Source organism: Rhinolophus hipposideros, assembly GCF_964194185.1.
Source record: "Rhinolophus hipposideros genome assembly, chromosome: X".
Taxonomy (NCBI): Eukaryota; Metazoa; Chordata; class Mammalia; order Chiroptera; family Rhinolophidae; genus Rhinolophus; species Rhinolophus hipposideros.
In genome coordinates this window covers 99102061-99120902 of record NC_138046.1, presented here as the reverse complement: position 1 = coordinate 99120902, position 18842 = coordinate 99102061, and the positions used below count along the sequence as shown (strand labels likewise).

The window sequence follows — 18842 nt, the reverse complement described above, 5'->3', positions numbered from 1 at the left end:
AATAAAATAGGTATAGAAGGAAAATACCTTAACATAATAAAGGCTATATATGACAAGCCCTCCGCTAATCCGATAATTAATGGTGAAAAACTGAAGCCCTTTGCTCTACATTCAGGAACACGATAGGGCTGTCCCCTATCACCTCTGCTTTTCAACATAGTGTTGGAAGTCCTTGCCAGAGCAATCAGGCAAGAGAAAGAAATAAAAGGCATCCAAATTGGGAATGAAGAAGTTAAATTATCCCTCTTTGCAGATGACCCGATGCTATATATAGAAAACCCTAAAGACTCCACCAAAAAGCTATTAGAAACAATCAATGAATACAGTAAAGTTGCTGGCTGCAAAATGTACAAAAGTCCATTGAATTTTTTTATACTAACAATGGAATCTCAGAAAAAGAAACACACACACACACAAAAACAATTCCTTTTGCAATTGCAGCAAAAAGAATAATATACCTAGGAATAAACTTAACCAAGGATGTGAAGGATCTCATATGCTGAAAACTATAAGACGTTTTTGAAAGAAATTGAAGAAGACACGAAGAAATGGAAAGACATTCCTTGCTCATGGATTGGAAGAATCAACATAGTTAAAATGTCCATATTACCCAAAGCAATATACAGATTTAATGCAATCCCCATCAAAATCCCAATGGCATTTTTTTCAAGAAATAGAAGAAAAAATCATGAGATTTGTTTGGAACCACAAAAGACCCCGAATAGCCAAAGCAATCTTGAGAAAAAGAAACAATACTGGAGGTATCACACTCCATGACTTTAGCTTGTATTATTGTACTACAGGGCTACAATAATCAAAACAGCATTGTTTTGGCAGAAAAATAGACCAATGGAATAGAATTGACAACCCAGAAATAAAACCACATAAACATGGACAGACAATTTTTGACAAAGAAGCTAAATCATACAATGGAGGAAAGACAGCCTCTTCAAAAAATGGTGCTGGGAGAATTGGATAGCCACGTGCAAAAGAATGAAACTGGAGTGCTATCTGTCACCATGTACCAAAATCAAATCAGAAAACATCAAAGACTTAAGCATTAAGACCTGAGACAGTAAACTTCATAGAAGTAAACATAGGTACTAAACTTATGGACCTTGGGTTCAAAGAGCATTTTATGAATTTGATTCCAAAGGTAATGGAAGGAAAAGCTAAAATTAATGAATGGTTCTATATGAAATTTAAAAGCTTCTGCACAGGAAGAGAAACCATTGACAAAATAAAAACGCAACGAACTGAATGGGAGAAGATTTTTGCAAATAGTGCCTCTAATAAGGGGCTAATATCCAAAATATACAAGGAACTCATGAAACTTAACAACAAAAATACAAACAAGCCAATTGAAAAATGTACACAGGACCTGAAAAGACATTTCTCCAAAGAGGACATACAAATGGCAAATAGACATATGAGAAAATGCGCAACATCACTAATCATCAGAGAAATGCAAACAAAAACCATAATGAGATATCACCTCACCCCAGTCAGAATGGCTATCATGAACAAGACAAATAATAACAAGTGTTGGAGAGGCTGTGGAGAAAAAGGAACCTTCATACACTGTTGGTGGGAATGCAGACTGGTGCAGCCGTTATGGATGGCAGTGTGGAGGTTCCTCAAAAAATTACAAATAGAATTACCATATGACCCAGCAATCCCTCTCCTGGGTATCTACCCCAAAAATCTGAAAACATTTATCCATAAAGACACGTGTGCTCCAATGTTGATTGCAGCTTTGTTTACGGTGGCCTATACATGGAACAACCAAAACGTCCTTCAATAGATGAATGGATAAAGAAGTCATGGTATATATTCACAATGGAATACGATTCGGCGATAAGAAAAGATGATACAGGAACATTTGTGACAACATGGATGGATCTTGAGAGCATAATGTTGAGTGAAATAAGTCAGACAGAAAAAGCAGAGAACCCTATGATTTCACTGATATGTGGTATATAAACCAAAAACAACAAAAGAACAACACAAACAAATGAGAAACAAAAAGTCATAGACACAGACAATAGTTTAGTGGTTACCAGAGGGTAAGGGGAGTAGGAGTTGGGAGATGAGGTAAGGGGGATCAAATATATGGTGATGGAAGGAGAACTGACTCTGGGTGGTGAACAGACAATGGGATTTATAGATGATGTAATACAGAATTGTACACCTGAAATCTACATAATTTTACTAACAATTGTTCCCCCAATAAATTAAAAAGTAATACAAATTGGTAGTTACAAAATAATCATGGGGATGTGAAGTATAGGGAATATAATCAATAATGTGGTAATAACTGTATAGTGCCAGGTGGGTACTGTTGAATATCTATGATGTACACCTTAAACTAATATAATATTGTATGGTAGCTATATTTTCATAAAAATCTTAAAAAAATCATATTTAACCCTAAAAAAACAAGTAAAGAGAATAAGAACTATACATGCACATTACTTTCTTGCAGAAGTATGGGTTTGCAATTCTGAAAGTACTCTGTATGTATACTAAGGTTGAATAGATAAGTAAATATATTGTAGATCATGACAGCTAGGTTTTTAACTGTTTACAAAAGAAGTTAGAAATAAAGAAAGGGGGGAGGTCATAATGATTCCTATGATTCTGGATTGCAGTTGATAGTAACTGATTGGAGTTGATAGTAACAATGTAACACTTCGTTTTTGCTATATTTTTACCTATTTGTTAGCTTCTAGTTAGGAGATTTTTCATTAGTCGTTTTCTTGTTATGGGTGTGATCTTTCCTCCACAAGATGTTAAACTGCTGTAGGGGAATTTCTGTCCCTTCTCCAATGTTTGTAGAAGATGAGGATGGGATATTTAGAGGACATGTTCTACATCCACTGCTGACTGATTGACTATCAATTTAAAAGGCTAGTAAATTGCATTTTTCCGATTACAGTTAGTATTGCTTCTAGTTCATAGAAAAATGACTATTGGCTACAAAAGTGAGACCCTTTTATTAAAAGCCACGAGTCGTAAATATACGTTAAGAGAAGCACATTTAAGTTATAATTATTCAGCCAACTAGAAATGTGCACTTTAAAATCATTACTTTGATTGTATCATATCTTGTAACAAATGTACAGTTAGACGTTTCTATCAGGAAAAAAATAGTTTGAAAATTAGTGCAGAATGTTGTTTGCTATGTATTAGTTTTAATTTGCTAGTGATCTTTGTTTGCTAGATGGATTTTGCAATGATATGCTATAGAAATCCTATAGAAACGTTCAGTGTTGTAGCATCTCAGATGAAAAAGTACTGGACACTGTTTCTGTGAAGCATGCAGGACATCTGTGGTTCCAGAGAAAACTTAGACTTCCATTTCCAGATGTAAATAAATCCTAGTTTATCAAATTAATAAACATGTCATGAACATACCCATCATGGTTTCCTCTTCTCAAAAAAATGGGAAGCAAGATTTACGAAGAGCACCAATTTCCCCCCTTGTTTTCAGACAAGAAATCATCTCAAACCATTAAGAATCTAGACCCTTTTGGAAAAGTTTTTAAAAAGGAAATGTTCCATTGAACATTGCAGCGATTTCCGATGTTGAAATCACCTTCCCTACCTCCCTAATATATGACAGTGTTTCAGATATTTACTAAATATCCACATACTTTCACTTTTTGCTTTAGTCTCAGGGTAGTAATTTCCATGACTGAGATTGTCTTGTATTCCTCCTCCATCTTGTGTGATCTTTTGTAGGTCCATTCTGATTCCTTTAAGCCATAAGTCTCCAATCCCTTTCATATATTTGCCCTACATGTGGAGAGTTTCTGCAACAAATCGGGAAACTGACAGTAAAACTTTAGAGTTACAAGTAACCCATGCCTTCTGAATCTCTTTATCCATGTTGATGATCATGACCAAACATTTAAACTCCAGGGTAATCAACGGAATTAAGTAATTTGGAAATCCTTGATTTTTCTTCTATTACTACATGGTAGTATATACGTCAAAGTGATTCCAATAAGAAATAAAGGCGACAGCTTGCAGTTGCTTATAAAACCTTCCAAATGTATTTCCTGGTATTAAGCTTCTGGGGTTTAAATTTTGTTTTTATTACCACAGTAATAGGATTTTTCTTTTCCAAACAAAGGCAACTGTTTCTTTGACTGTTGCTCAAATTTTCATAAGATAACCTTTTTAGAAAAGTAAAACTAATGTTATATTTACTCTCTTTTTTGGAACAGGTGATACAGATGATATGCCCTCGGAGAGATGGATAGTAAATTTTGACAAAGACCTTTCAGATGGCCTTGTTTTAGCCACACTGTTGGGAGCCTATTGCCCATTTTTGGTAAGAGTTACTTTCATGCAGACTGGTTTTCTGTTATTTGAAAGAACTTAGTAATTAAAACTCACAAAGTATTTTCTGCAAACCGATTCTTTTAAATGTTTGCATTTTAAGTAACACCTGAATCTGCATGTCTAACATTTCCTTTTTATTTATTGTATTTTGACTACAGTGATCTACTACTAACAAATGTTAATATTTAAACAATTCTTTGCTGAACTACAGAGAACAGTTCAAAAGCAGTCACTTTTATTCCATTACTGAAAGGTTTGATTGTTGTCTTTTCCAGATTGAGACTCATTTTGTAAATATGTACACACACCCAGCAAGTTTTGAACACTGTTTACACAATTCAATGATTATTGTGACTGTTCTTCGTGAAATTGGCTTTAGCGTGGGCATACAGGTGGGTACCTTTCTATCACACATCCTATAAATATTTTATAGGTTTCTTCTTTTCTTACTTATTTCCCAACTTTATTCGGTATGATTGGCAAATAAAAATTATCTGTATTTGCTTTGCATGATGTGATATTTGTATAGGTATGCGACATCATCCTGTAATATATATACATGTATCTATAATGTGAAATGATTACCACAGTCAAGTTAATTAACATACCCATCACCTCATGTAGTTACCATTTTTTTTGTGTGGTGAGAAAACTCAAGATCTATTCTCTTAGCAAATTTCAAGTATACAACCACTATTAACTATAATGACCATGTTATGTTGTACATCCCCCAAACTGATTCATCCTATAACCAAAAGTTTGTATCCTCTGACGTACATCTCCCCATTTCCCGCATCCCCAGCCCCTGGCAGACATCGTTCTACTTGCTGGTTCTGAGTTTGACTTTTTAGATTCCAGATATAATTGAAATGATACAAAAGTTTTCTTTCTATATCTGGCTTATGTCACGTAGCATAATGTCCTCCAGGTTCATGCCATGTCACAAATGGCAGTATTTCCTTCTGTTTTGTGACTAAATGATATTCCATTGTAAGTATGTATCACATTTTCTTTATCCATTCATCTGTTCACAGATATCTAGGTTTTTTCTATATCTTGACTATTGTGAATAACACTGAAATGAACATGGGAGTGCAGATATCTCCAAGATACTAATTTCATTTCATTTGAATATATACCTAGAAGTGGGATTGCTGGATCATATGATAGTTCTGTTTTTTTAAGTTTTTGAGGGGCCTCCGTAGTGTTTTCCATAGTGGCTGCACCAATTTACATTCCTACCAACAGTGTACATGGGTTCCCTTTTCTCTGCATCCTCTCCAACAGTTGTTATTTCTTGTCTTGTTGATAATAGCCATTCTGACTGGGGTGAGGTGATATCTCATTATGGTTTGATTTCCATTTCCCTCATGATTAGTGATGTTGAGCACCTTTTCATATACCTGTTGAACATTAGTATGTCCTCTTTGGAAAAATGTTAGTTGACTCCTTTATAATATTCCTTTCTTCACAAATTTTAAATCTACATTGAAACAGTCTTTTGCTAAAAATGTGGAAATTGAAATAGAACAGCAGAGATTCTGGATATTATTAAATGCGTATAATTATGTACATCCAACTATACATAATAAGAAAGTTCTAGTGATAGGTCCAGTTTTCTTAAAACTCGAAGAATGAATGCTTTATTAACCTTACTGAGCTCTAAGAATAAGTTACTGGAGCAGAGTTGTTTGAATATATTGTATTATCGTTTTCTAATTCAGTAGCAAAAAACAAAACATTTCACTTTGGCTTAAAATAAGTTCTCATGTAGAAATCACAATGACAATATACGTTTTTATTACATTTAGACCTGCAAGTTACAATTCCATCTATCTTTTTAAATTAAGTCTTCAATAGCAATAATCAAAAATATGTTGTATGCTTAACATTTTGAGCCCTTTGTTACTTTAGAGTAATGAAATAGAATAATAAATGATTCCTGATTTTGAAGAATATAGAAACACATTGAATTATCAAGATACATGCATGTTAAATGATAAAGAATATTCTCATTTAATTGTCAGTGTGTACAAAAATATAAAGTGTAGAATTCACATAAAGGAAGAAGAGATCAGTGTGATCTAGGTTGGTCCACCCAAGACTTTGTGGAGAAGGCAGGACTTATATGGGTTTTTGAAGGATGGATTGGATTCGGATTGGTTGTAGTAAGAGAGGAAGGTGTTTTCTCAGAGGATATGGCATAAACCGCATGTAGAACATGTTAAAACAAAATTCAACCGAGTCAATTTAAAGATCTAATTGGCTTTATTCAATGATTCATGAATTGGGCAGCATGCGTCTAGCAACTGGAAGGAAGCTCCATGGAACTATACAAAATAGGTTTTTATAGGCAGAAAGAGGCAGGACAAAGAAGTGACTAGCAAGCAGCGGACTATTTCAGGCAAGGCCACCTTTCTTTGGGGGATGGCAGGGGTCTATCAGGCAGATGAACTTACTAGGAAATACCAGACTGACTGGTTAAGATTGCATTCCTGGGAGAGGCAGCAACTATAATTAAGTTAATGTTAAGTCTCAGTTTGGTGACTTAGCAAAAATGACTGACTCTACTTTGGGCCTGTTGTCTCTTTTTTAACAAATCTGAACAAATGACATACATTAAGAAGGCAACCCTAGTGTGACTAGGTTGCCTTAGTTGAAATTTGGGATTAGAAACATAGACATAGGCAAATACTGTACGATCTCACTTATATGTGGAATCTAAAGAACACAATAAACGAATGAACAAAACCGAAACAGATTCATAGATTTAGTTTACCAGATTTCTATTCCAGCATTTTTCTCTATTACGAATTTTTGTTTGTTTGTTAAATTCCCTATCTTTTGTTAGTCCAGTAGGAAATACTGTCCATTATCCATTAGAAGTAAAAGTGGATAATTGAAGTTCTTCTTGGTTAGACCTATACAGAGAGAAAGTAATGATGATGTCTTTGAAAGGTACTGCACATGAAAGTCTTGTTGTAAGGAAACCTAACTTAATTGTTAATTTAATATTTGGCTTTTTAAGCCTCGGATTGACTAAAGTGTAATTGTGTACTCTACACTAAAGTGTAAATTGTAATTTAAATTATTTTCATTGAAATTTATCATAAAGAAAGCTAAGAATGCTCTCTTCTCTGGTTTTTCAGTTTAATATCTTTGTCCTTACATATATTTTTCCATTAAGGTAAATATTTTTTTATCTGATACGATTTGAATTTCAAAGATGAGCTTTTAGAATAGTTTTATATTGCTGTCTATATCTTTTATGTTGTAGTCATTAAAACAGTGTTCAAGTGACTTTTATTGATCTCACACTTGAGCCCAGAGTGTTTTGCCACTAGTGTTCCCTTTTCCCCAACAAACACCTTTCCCAGCACCCTAGGCATACAAAGTGTAGAATTCACATAAAGGAAATTCCCTTTGGATCACATCCATAGACCAGCCCATCCCACAGGGCCCATCAGGGTCATATTCTTCCCCTTGTGGGAATTAAACTCTGTATTTCATCTTTTCGTTTGTTCTTATCTTAATTAATTTTCCTACATCTGTTGATTACCATTGTCCTTGAAGAAATGCGGGACCACAGAACACTGATGAGAAACCTGGCAAGTTTGGTCTATTACTTGTCCTCAAATCATCCTCAATAGCGTCTTTTTACATTACTGAGGCAGGCTAGGTCCCTTATTTTGTATTAACAGTCCCCTCCCCCGGTACTTTTGTTGGTAAACCTTACTGCTTCTTGACAAAACAAGGAAGAAGAAACCCTTCTCTTCTTCCAAAGAAGGAAAATAATGTTTTTTTGGAAATGTGGACTAGCAGATGATCAGATGGGCTATCGTTATTCTCTGGTAACTGCTGCCAGATTTCAGAGTCAAGTGCCTTCGTTCCACTTGCAGTAGTCCCCCCTTATCTGCAGGAAATATGCTCCAAAGACCCCCAGGGGATGTCTGAAACTGCAGATGCCTGAACACTCTATATACTATGTATTACGTTTTGTTTCCTCTACGTATGCGTACATACTTAGGATAAACTTTATAAGTTAGGCATAGTAAGAGATAAACAATAATAACTAATAATAAAACAGAACAATTATAATAATATACTGTAAGGAAAGTTGTATCAGTGTGGTCTCAGCAAACTAGCATGGATTTCTGTGTTTCTCTTAACAATTGCACAGAAGATTCGTTCTTACAGTAGATCTTAGCAACCTCAGCATACTGTTTTTATTTCTTTCCTTTTCTGGTTTAGAACTTTCACCTTTCTGTTATAAGACGCCCTTTACTGCTTCTCTTTGGAATCTGTGAATTGCTATCATCACTACTCTTTTGCTTTGGAGCCATTATTAAGTAAAATGAAGGTGACTTGGATTTAGGCACTGTATGCTGTGGCAGTTGGTCTGGTAACTGAGACGGCTGCTAAGTTACTAAGTGGCACGTGATGTACACAGCATGGACAAAGGGATGATTCACATCCCGGGCAGGACTGCGGGAGATTTCATCAAGCTACTGAGAACAGTGCACAATTTAAAAGTTACGAATTGTTTCTGGAATTTCCCTTCTAATCTTTGTAAACTGCAGTCAACCTTGGGTAACTGATACTGTGGGAAAGGAAACCGCAGATAAGGGCAGACTACTGTAACACATTACATATCCTCGGCTCTGGCACTATTTGCATTTCCAGGCCTGGCCCAGCTCCTTTGCAGTTGCTAACTTGACTGTGTGCCATTAAGTCATAGTAGATCTTCTTTTATGGAAGTGTAGCGAGCTCCCTGTACATTGACGAAGACAGAGTTGCTTGTTCTACATCTTTGAGTCCTTGCCTCAGACCAATCCCATTCCTTTTTTGCCATGAATAATTAATTCTCCCTCTTTACCTCCACCTTGTTCTAGGAGATCGGAGGCACTATGTAAAGTGATAGAAAGAATCCTTCCTTCTGCTCCTGACTTTTGCTTTTTAGCTTCAGTGTACATTCTGGCTATGTTGAGGGTCTCTGCTGTGATTCCCCTGTAGTCTGGATTTTATCTCAAGTATATTTCAACAGCCATCACTAATTTATCTTGCTTATCAGTATAATTACATTTTCTGCCTTACTATAATTTGTCTGTTCTGGGAGAAGGATTTCCCCAAGTACCCACTGCTGGATCTGCGTGAATTGTTACTGTTGTGTTCTTTCTCTCACCCTGGCATCCATGCCCTCCACAACGTGGCCCTGGCACTTCTTAGTCTTTTTTCATCTACACTTGTGCCTTCTCACCTTATGTACTTCAAATTGTACTTCTTTCCAAATGAACACTATACTCCCCTATGTCGTTCGTTGCCCTCTAGTTCTTTGTCTTTCTGATAGAATATACCATTTTCCTCACACCACACACAACTTATTTAAAATCCAAGCAATTTTCAAGATCATCTCATGTGCTGTCTCCTCCCTTGGCATTTTGCTTGCAAATCTCTTGGCATCTCTTACCTAAGTATTTTGTCTACTTCTCAAGTTTTCTTTGACTGCATTCTGTGATACTTTAACTCAGGGATGATGTCCTAGTCACATTAGTCAGTATTTCCAGTGCATAGTACTCTAGTGCATAGTACATAGTGCATAGTATTTCTAGTGCATAGTACTTTTCTGACTTCTGACTAGCTTTTATGGAATCTGAGGCTCTGAAATCATTGTTATCCTTAGAACACATCTCATTCATCTTTTAACACTTAGGTCAAGTTCTTCACATTCACAGCAATATTTGCCATGTCTACATTTCAGTGTCACTGTCAATCAGTAACATTTAAAAAAGTTTTAAAGTATTTCAACAATCGATATATTATGCTTTAGCTCTAGTTATGTATTTTATCTGTATATCCTCTAATTTATATGTCTCTTCTTTGACATTAGGCCTCTGACATCTGTGACCCTAATCCAATCCTGTTGCTCATGCTTTGTGTCTATATGTATGAAAGACTCCCTACATTTCTCCCCAAGAAGGTGGTCACCTTTGAGTGTACTCTACATGACACCGTAATGCAATCGGTAAGACTCTATTTTGGGCCAAAGTATACATGGAGTTAAACACTTAAGAGGGGTTTTAGATATTTCTTTTCCAACTGAAAATTAACAGAAGTATCAATATGATAACAAATAAGCCTTAGCGAGTGTTGCTCCTTCTAAACCAACAGTATAACAGAGTGAAAGGGGAAGTTTTTGCTTCGTAATAATCACTACCTGCAGTGAAATGATGACTCCTTCATTTGAGGAATGGGGTGTGGGGACGTGGAGGGTCAAAGTTGAGCACATTGGAAGGTCCCATCCTTCAAGGCCACTTGAGATGTATTTCACGCACTAAAGGATTGACAGTGTAAGTAGTGGAAACATGTGATCTGAATGTGCTTGGCTTTCCTTTAGGGAGCAGTTCACGCATCCAGATGGATGTTGTTCAAGTGAGGATATAGAAAGGGAAGTAATAATGGAAGTGCTCCTGACCAGGATCACCTAATTCCCACTAAAGAATTTTCTGTACGGCGGAGCTGCTAAATGTATAACAGTGAATTTTTTAATGTTCAGATAAAATTGAAAATGAAATTTTGAGTTCTGTGACCATAACAAATATATATAAATATATCCATATTTTGCAAGTGTTCTCTTTGAGAAATATCTTGTCAGGGATCACTGACCTCTGTTTGTTTTTTGCAACAATTTCTTTCATATGAACACTTGTGAAATACCTTCTACCATACATTTTTCAATTGCTTATATGTATCAAGGGTTGTTTTTTCTACTCATTTTCATAAAATCTTCAACGTGATTTATAGGTGGTCTCCTTGCTTCTTTCTCAGGACACTATGGGCTGATAGAATCTTACTCTGTTCAAAAGTTATTGAAAAAAAATAGTTATTGTACTGTTTTGGTGAGATCATGTTTATTTCTTTTCCTCAGGCTGTTTTATGTATTCCTCATATTTATGGGTGGAGGGTAATTTTATACTTCCAATGCAAAACTTGTCCATATTTGGACTTCAAAATATATGTCCTAGTGATGTTTGATTTGTAGTTGCAACCTCTTTGAAAAAATAATTGTATCCTCGGTGACAACATGAGCAATGGTTGGTTAAGGATTCAGTTAAAAATCAGGAAAAACTCAGATTCTTCACTCAAAGTGTAAAGGGCTTAATTTAGGGAAAGGAAAGTCACTCCTTCTGATTTTTTGTTAGCAAATATTGAGATATAATCCCTTGTATTTAATTTTATTCCTGTCCCTTTTTTGTGAGAAAAAGAGATATAAACCACTTTAGAGTATTTTTTAAAACAGTATTTACTATGATAATTCCCTAACTGCAATGATATGCAAGGGCCTAGAGCTGTAATTATATTGGAGAGGACTTCTGACTTCAAAATAAAATTTCTGAAGAGTTTGAAATGTTTTGCTTAAGCCTGCAGAAGATAGGAGGAGTCTGAATTAGATTAAGCAGTGATTTGTTACAGTTAATAACTAACTGTTCTCTAATTTTCTAATTCTATTTCAGGACTATTTCATAGTCCTGCGCCTATGTTTGTACTGTTTATGCCATTTAATTGTTGTTATTTGAAAAAAGTAGTTAATAGCATAAGTTCACATTTAAACATAAACTTTAATTGTGATGTTAAAATCAAATTAAAGCATATTAAAATGGAAACATGATTTTTTTCCATTTTTAACTCTTTAGTAGAAATATTGTTCATACCTTATGATTATAGATGGCATTCTGCAGACACAGCTTTAATTTTTCACCAATGTAAGGTGCATATTTTGAAAAGAAACAATAAAAATTAAAATATAAATGCAAAATAAAACATCAGTGACAACAAGCTTTGATTTAAAATTTGATAACATGTCATTCTTAAAACCCCCTCAACCTTCCAGAATAAAGAACAATCTCAAGAAATGGCTACTATAATTTAAAAAGTATTTCTGAAGCTGTATGTTACTCATAGAAACAGAATACTGAAACCATTAAACCATATAGTGATCAATGAAAAAATGTAGCGTGCAGTGATTTTTTGAGACATTTTTTAATTCTATTGAAGTCTCACCACCCCCTTTTGAAACATACTTTACAAAGAAGCATCATAGTTAAAGAATGACTGTCATTGCAAACTGGGAGTTGCCGCTCCAAAGCTGTCTTTCCTTCCCTTGAACAGCTTTCCCTTCTCTTCATCTACCACTCACCATCCCTCCATGAAAGCCTAATGTTGGGTGGAATAATCTGACCACAGATGAGCCCAATGCCATTGTGTCATACGTATATGACATGACATAATGAGAATGAATGGCTTCCTTAGTCTTAGGGCAGTTTATGGAAGTTCCAGGACGATAAACCAATACTAGTGCACAGTGAATCTATTATTTTTAATATTTCCTTTCAGAAATGGAAATTAGCTCTCTGGGACTTAAAATCATATGGACTGTTAATTCTTTCGGTGCATACATGCATATTTACATACATATGTACAATAAAAGTAACATGCTAGAGTAGTCTTGCTCCCATTATAACTGATATCTGTAAGTAGGTGAGCAACATAAGACTCCCAAATCCTTGGGGCAACTGAATGTAGAACCTCTTCAGCAACACATACTTGTCCTGGTAGTTACCAAAATTTTCACTGAAATATAAAAGTAGTTCATTTCATCTTTCAGCAAATCTCTACCATATTCCTTAAGATGCACTGCAACCACGCATAATGCGAATTATTAACTCTTCAAATATCTGTGACTATAGTTCCTGGACTGCCTAAGTACAGTCACCGTTTTTTTACTCTAATTTGGCCAACCATCCATTTCCCTCAGGTCTTCTCCCTCCTTTGGGTCAGTACATTCCATGATAACGTTGTGTCTTCCTAAGTTGTGTGCTTTTTTTTGAATCTCCAATATATTCTACATAAACACTTGAGTACTCACATTTTTTCATGGAATACTCTCTAAAAATTAAGAAACTCATTTTCTAATACTCGCTGTATCTCAGCACCAGGAAGGAAGAGATAGCCAAACCCTAGCTATACTGGTATTGCTGGTATAAATTGCTGGTATAAACTGGTATAAACTGGTATACTGGTATAAACAAGGTCACTATCATTTCCAGCCTGGACCTCTAATTTTAAACCTACACTCCATATAACTTTCTACACTGAGCAGCCAGAATATCCTTTTTGTAAATTGGATTATGTAAGTTCTATGTTTAAAATTCTCCAAAGGTGTCCTTTTGCAGTAAGAGTAAAATTCAGTTGCTAACTCTTGACTTCAACTCTTTGATGATCAGGTGTTTTCACATCTCATTTCCTTGCTTAAAAGCTCCTTCTCCCTGCCTACTTCTGCTAAACAATATATATGCTGTCTTCAGATATGAAGTCTGCTTTTCTCCAGTTAGTGTACAGTAGGAACAGATATGTTCATGATTAAAATGTATAATTCTCTTTGATAAAAATAAGAAATGTTAAGTTGTATGTTTTAAAAATGCATGATCTTATTTATATTCTCTTGTTCTGCAACATAGATTCTATTGAAAAATTCAAAATCGAAAACCTTAGTGTATGATGCTACAATTATTGGAAGAGATGCTGATGATTTCTCCCTCTCCCAAACAGGAAATACTGTGACAATTTATCCAAGGTAAGCATTTTTGTTTTGTTTTTAATTTTACTTCATTGAACATATCAGCCCAAGAGATTTAATGTGTATTATAATTATAAAAAAGTGACCTGGATTTGTTTTCAACTGAGATATGTATATCACTCACACACATAAATTATTCATATGTTGCTGAGATTCCTCACCAATTTTGTTAAAAATTTCTCACAACATAAAGCAGCTCATTTGTGTATACATTTTAGTTTATGTTTCATACATGTTGGCCATAGAGATTAGACAATAAGTTGTTTATGTAGTACATTTCTCTATCCTTCAGGAAACTGGAAGTAGTGTATGCTAAATTTTTATATAAAACAATATATATTATATATAGTTTCTAATTATAAAAGCTCTATGTGGTCATTGTAGAAAACTTAGAAACTATGAAAGTATAAAGAAAATAGTGAAAGACTAATAATCATACGTAAAAGATACCCCCAATGTTGCCATTTTTCTCCATCCATTTATAGTCATTGTGTATGGATAGATGGTAGATAGATGATAGATAGATAGATAGATAGATAGATAGATAGATAATCTCATATGTTTATAAGAACACTTTCTTTTTCATTGAGTAGTCTTATTTCATAGCATTGTGATGTTAAACTGGGGTCATAATGTTTTCATAAATGTCTCTGACTTTTACATTCTCATCTATTACCTATATTATTTTTACTTTCTTTGAGGTCAGTTGTTATGTTTGTTTCTCTTCGTTTCAGGTCAGTTGTTATGTTTGTTTCTCTTCGTTTCAGCGTTTCATGTTGAAGGATTTACTCTCCTGACTTGTGATACTTGTTTATCCATTTATATATAATCATATGGCAATACAGAAGTAAATTGTCAGTCTGTGTATGCTCAAGTTTCTCAATTGGCAGATTTCAGTTTAGGATGAAAAACATTCTGCTTTCATGCCCAGTTGCCTGACATTCTATATGGGCCTTAGGAAGAGTAGGTTTTGTCTGAACCCCATTTTGCCCTCCATGCAAGTAGACATTTCTGGAAATAGCTTCTCTGGGAGGCTACATGGCACCTTTGTTTATTAGCCCTCTGTGCAGATGCTCATTGATAGCTTCCTCCAGTAGCTTTTTTAAAAAAAAATTCCTTTGTTATAATTTTAATGAAATTTCTCTTAGAAGCAATGAATCTCAGTTTCGGACATCATTGTGACCTAGAACCCTTCTGTCATGGCGTTTAACAGTTACGTGCTGGGCTTTGATACTGACATGATCAAACTCTAGGATCCAACTTTATTTCTCTTTTTTGGAAAATATGGATCAAATATTTACCCACAGTGTTGTCAGTAATAAATGTAGTTATATAGGTAAAACAGTACTTTAACTGGAACTTATAAGAAGCAATCAATACGTATTTGCTCCCCCCCACCCCTGCCTCCCTAAATTGAAAGTGCTGCTGATTCACGGGTGAAAACATATCAACACTACTAACAAGTGTTTACAGTCTAGCAGAGTGCCATGCAAGCAAATACTCAATGAGGATATAATTTGATAATTGTTTTATTTGTGATGTGTATACAGAACGAGAGGAACATGGAAACAAGAAGCCATCTAAATGTTCTTGGGGAAAACACAGAAGGTTTCCCAGAATATGTAATGCTTAATTCTCAATGTATATGGAAAACAATTACATACTTTTCTGGATGCGTTTTATTTTGTAGTCTTGAATGCTATTATTAGGTGGTTCTTTAAGTATCTCTTTAGCTAGACTAATTTCATAGTGTCTGGTTTTTACGAATAAGATTCAAAAACTATTTTGTTTTCTTAAGCAAAAACGATCTGTAACTTTGTCATTATCAGATATTATATAATTATCTCTACATATCACACCCTGTCTTAGATTCTGTCTAAATCACAATTAATAACGGCTCTTTCTGCCAGCTGTGGATTTAAATTTCCAGAGATATCATTTACATAGAAAGATTAAACAGCTATACCAGCATAGAAACAAATGTGTTTATTTCTCCATCTAACTTGATGACTAAATTTAGCTATAACCATAGAGTGGCTGTCATAAATGTGAAAGTCTACTTTGAAGAAAATCATTCTGTTTTTTCGTTTGTTTGTTTCTTTTTCCCCCTCATTCTTTTTGAGCCATATGCGCAATGACATTGATGTGTTACATATTTGTTCTCCATCTTTTCTGAAAGCCAATTGAAGTAGTTTATGAGGTATATGTAATATGAGGGATATTTTTTTTAATGAGGGGGAGGCAGTTGGAACAAAAAGAAAATAAAAGGTAAGAAAATTAAGGTAACATATAGATGATGTATCACAGAATTCTACACCTGAAACCTATGAAACTTTACTAACAATTGTCACCCCAATAAACTTCACAAAAAAAAGAAAAGAAAGAAAATTAAGGTAAAACCTATAATTAATTATATACATATCTGGAGACCTAAAACAAGACCTGAAGTAGACCACCCATTTGGTTCTGACTTTCTAACACATTCAGGAAGGAATACTGGGCACTTACATGCTTCAATATGACTACAGAATTTGGAAAAGAAATATCTATACTCAAGAGGTGCTAAAATCTTCATGGTCCTAGAACCAGCCATTGGCCTCAGGAAGAGATACTGTATTTTACATAGTGTTTCATGGGACTTAACTATAGTAAATGAATGTATACATTCATATAGTAGATAAATGTATACATTCATTTATTAAGTGCCTGTTATTTAGATTATGGCCATTTTTGAAAATCTCTTCATCAACTACCATGGAGATGTGATTCATTATCTAGTGCTATTGATTTTACCTAATGTATCTTAAATTTGTCATCTTTTCTTCTTATCCACTTCTTCCATCGTCCTTTAATGCATCATCATTTTTAAATTGAACTGCGACAATAGACTCCATAAAGGCTTCTCTGCAATTCATCCTCTATATTAGAATGGCAATGATTTTTTAAAATGCAAATTTGGTCATGTTATTCTTCTACGTAAAATTTTCCTACAGCGTCCATCACCGTTATGATATAAACTGAGTATCTCGGCGTGGTCCATGTGGCTTTTCATGGCTGACTCTTGGCTTTATCTTGCATCACTAACAACCTTCCTCTCTAAGTTTCAGCACCACTCGTTCTCCAAACACATCATAGTTCCTTCCATCAGGGGCCTTGGGTGCCTTCTTTCCTCCCCTGCTCTTTCTAGCTAACTCATTCTCATCCTTTGCATCCCACTTACCGTATCACCTCTTCTGACCCCTCAAACTTACATCATACACCCCATTATGTGCTCCCATGCCACTTTGTAGCACGTATATACTTAGTAATTTTCACATCTATTTTGTGATGACATAATTAATGCCTCTCATGTCCTATAAAATGTAAGATCCAGGAGATCAGGAATAGTATGTGTTTTTCTAATTACTGTATCCCCAAAACCTCCACAGTGCTTGGAATGTTATAAATTCTCTATAAATATTAATTGAATGAATGAATGGCTTTATCTAATGATAAATTGTAGAATATCTAGAAAAATCCTAAATCACTCACAAGTATTTTAACAGAGTTTGAGCCGATTATACCTAGAAAAAGATCTCAAGGTCAGATGTTCTTTGTAATCGCTTAAATTCAAGTCCATGAGCTTTTTCATAATAGCCAAGAAGATATCCTTTTGCACAAATTGAGGCGATTAGTGATGACGTATCTGAATAAAAAGCATCCTCACTCCTGCTAGATGTGAGCTGTAATTTTCTCTAAAAGGCAATTTGGAGAACATTTCTATTGATTTGCAAGTCCCCCATTCACTTTACTTTGCTGCTCCCTAAATTCACCCATTCAACAGTAATTCTTCAAAGGTTCTAGGGAAGTTGAGCCAAAGTTTGACGTTGAGAGTGTCTATTCCCATCTCCATTCCCAAATATGTATCCTAAGGAAAGGCGATAGGTGATAGTTTGTACTAATAACTGTGGTATGATGTATAATGCTAACTATGCTAAAAACCAGAGCAAAAGCAAGGGTAAAGTTTCCCCAAGATTTATCTCCCTTGTGACAAGGCAAGGCTGGAAAATTTCAGCCAGTAAAGAAACAATGAAAACCATTGCTTATTTAGAGAGTTCGTTACCGTGTTTCCCTGAAAATAAGACCTAGCCGGACCATCAGCTCTAATGCATCTTTTGGAGCAAAAATTAATATAAAACATGGTCTTATTTTACTATAAGACCAAGTCTTTATAATGTAATGTAATATGATATGATATGATATGATATGATATGATATAATATAATATAATATAATATAATATAATATAATATAATATAATATAAATACCGGTCTATAATATAATATAATATATACCGGGTCTTATATTAATTTTTGCACCAAAAGAGTCATTAGAACTGATGGTCCAGCTAGACCTTATTTTCGGGGAAACACGGTAGTTTTATAGCCTGTAACTCTACCCTGAAGGGGACTACGTAGCAAGCCTCCGACCTCATCAGAATCTAGGAGGCAGTGAGAAACTGTCTGGGGATAGCCTCTCAGGGGACATAGAGAGGAAAGTGAGAAATGTTTTTGGAGCAGCGTGTCTTGAGCCCCCGGGCTCTTATGTTACAGGACGATCACCGGGCTTTTTGCCAAGACTTACATCCACAATAGTTAAGCCTGGCATATGTGGTGTATGTGTTGTCATGAAAGGTTGCTAGGATGCCATTGAACAGTCATTAGCCTTCAAACCAGGAAATGAAATCTCCTCCAAGGCCATCGACTCTGCCTTTTTACTGTGTTTTAGACCAAGTTGAAGATTAAGGAAATGGACATATTTTCTTTCTTCCTTCTTTTAATTATTTATATCTTGCTAACAAAAATCATGCTACTTAGA

At 34.9% G+C, this 18842-nt stretch overlaps 1 protein-coding gene across 1 annotated transcript in view; it reads left to right on the top strand.

The window, feature by feature from the left end:
- Positions 1-18842, top strand: part of CFAP47 (cilia and flagella associated protein 47) — a 365678-nt gene that overhangs the window by 180176 nt on the left and 166660 nt on the right. Inside the window, exons 34-37 of the mRNA XM_081043051.1 lie at positions 4233-4339; positions 4626-4742; positions 10238-10372; positions 13866-13981. Of these exons, the coding sequence (XP_080899177.1) occupies positions 4233-4339; positions 4626-4742; positions 10238-10372; positions 13866-13981 (475 nt within the window). The remainder of the gene's footprint in view (positions 1-4232; positions 4340-4625; positions 4743-10237; positions 10373-13865; positions 13982-18842) is intronic.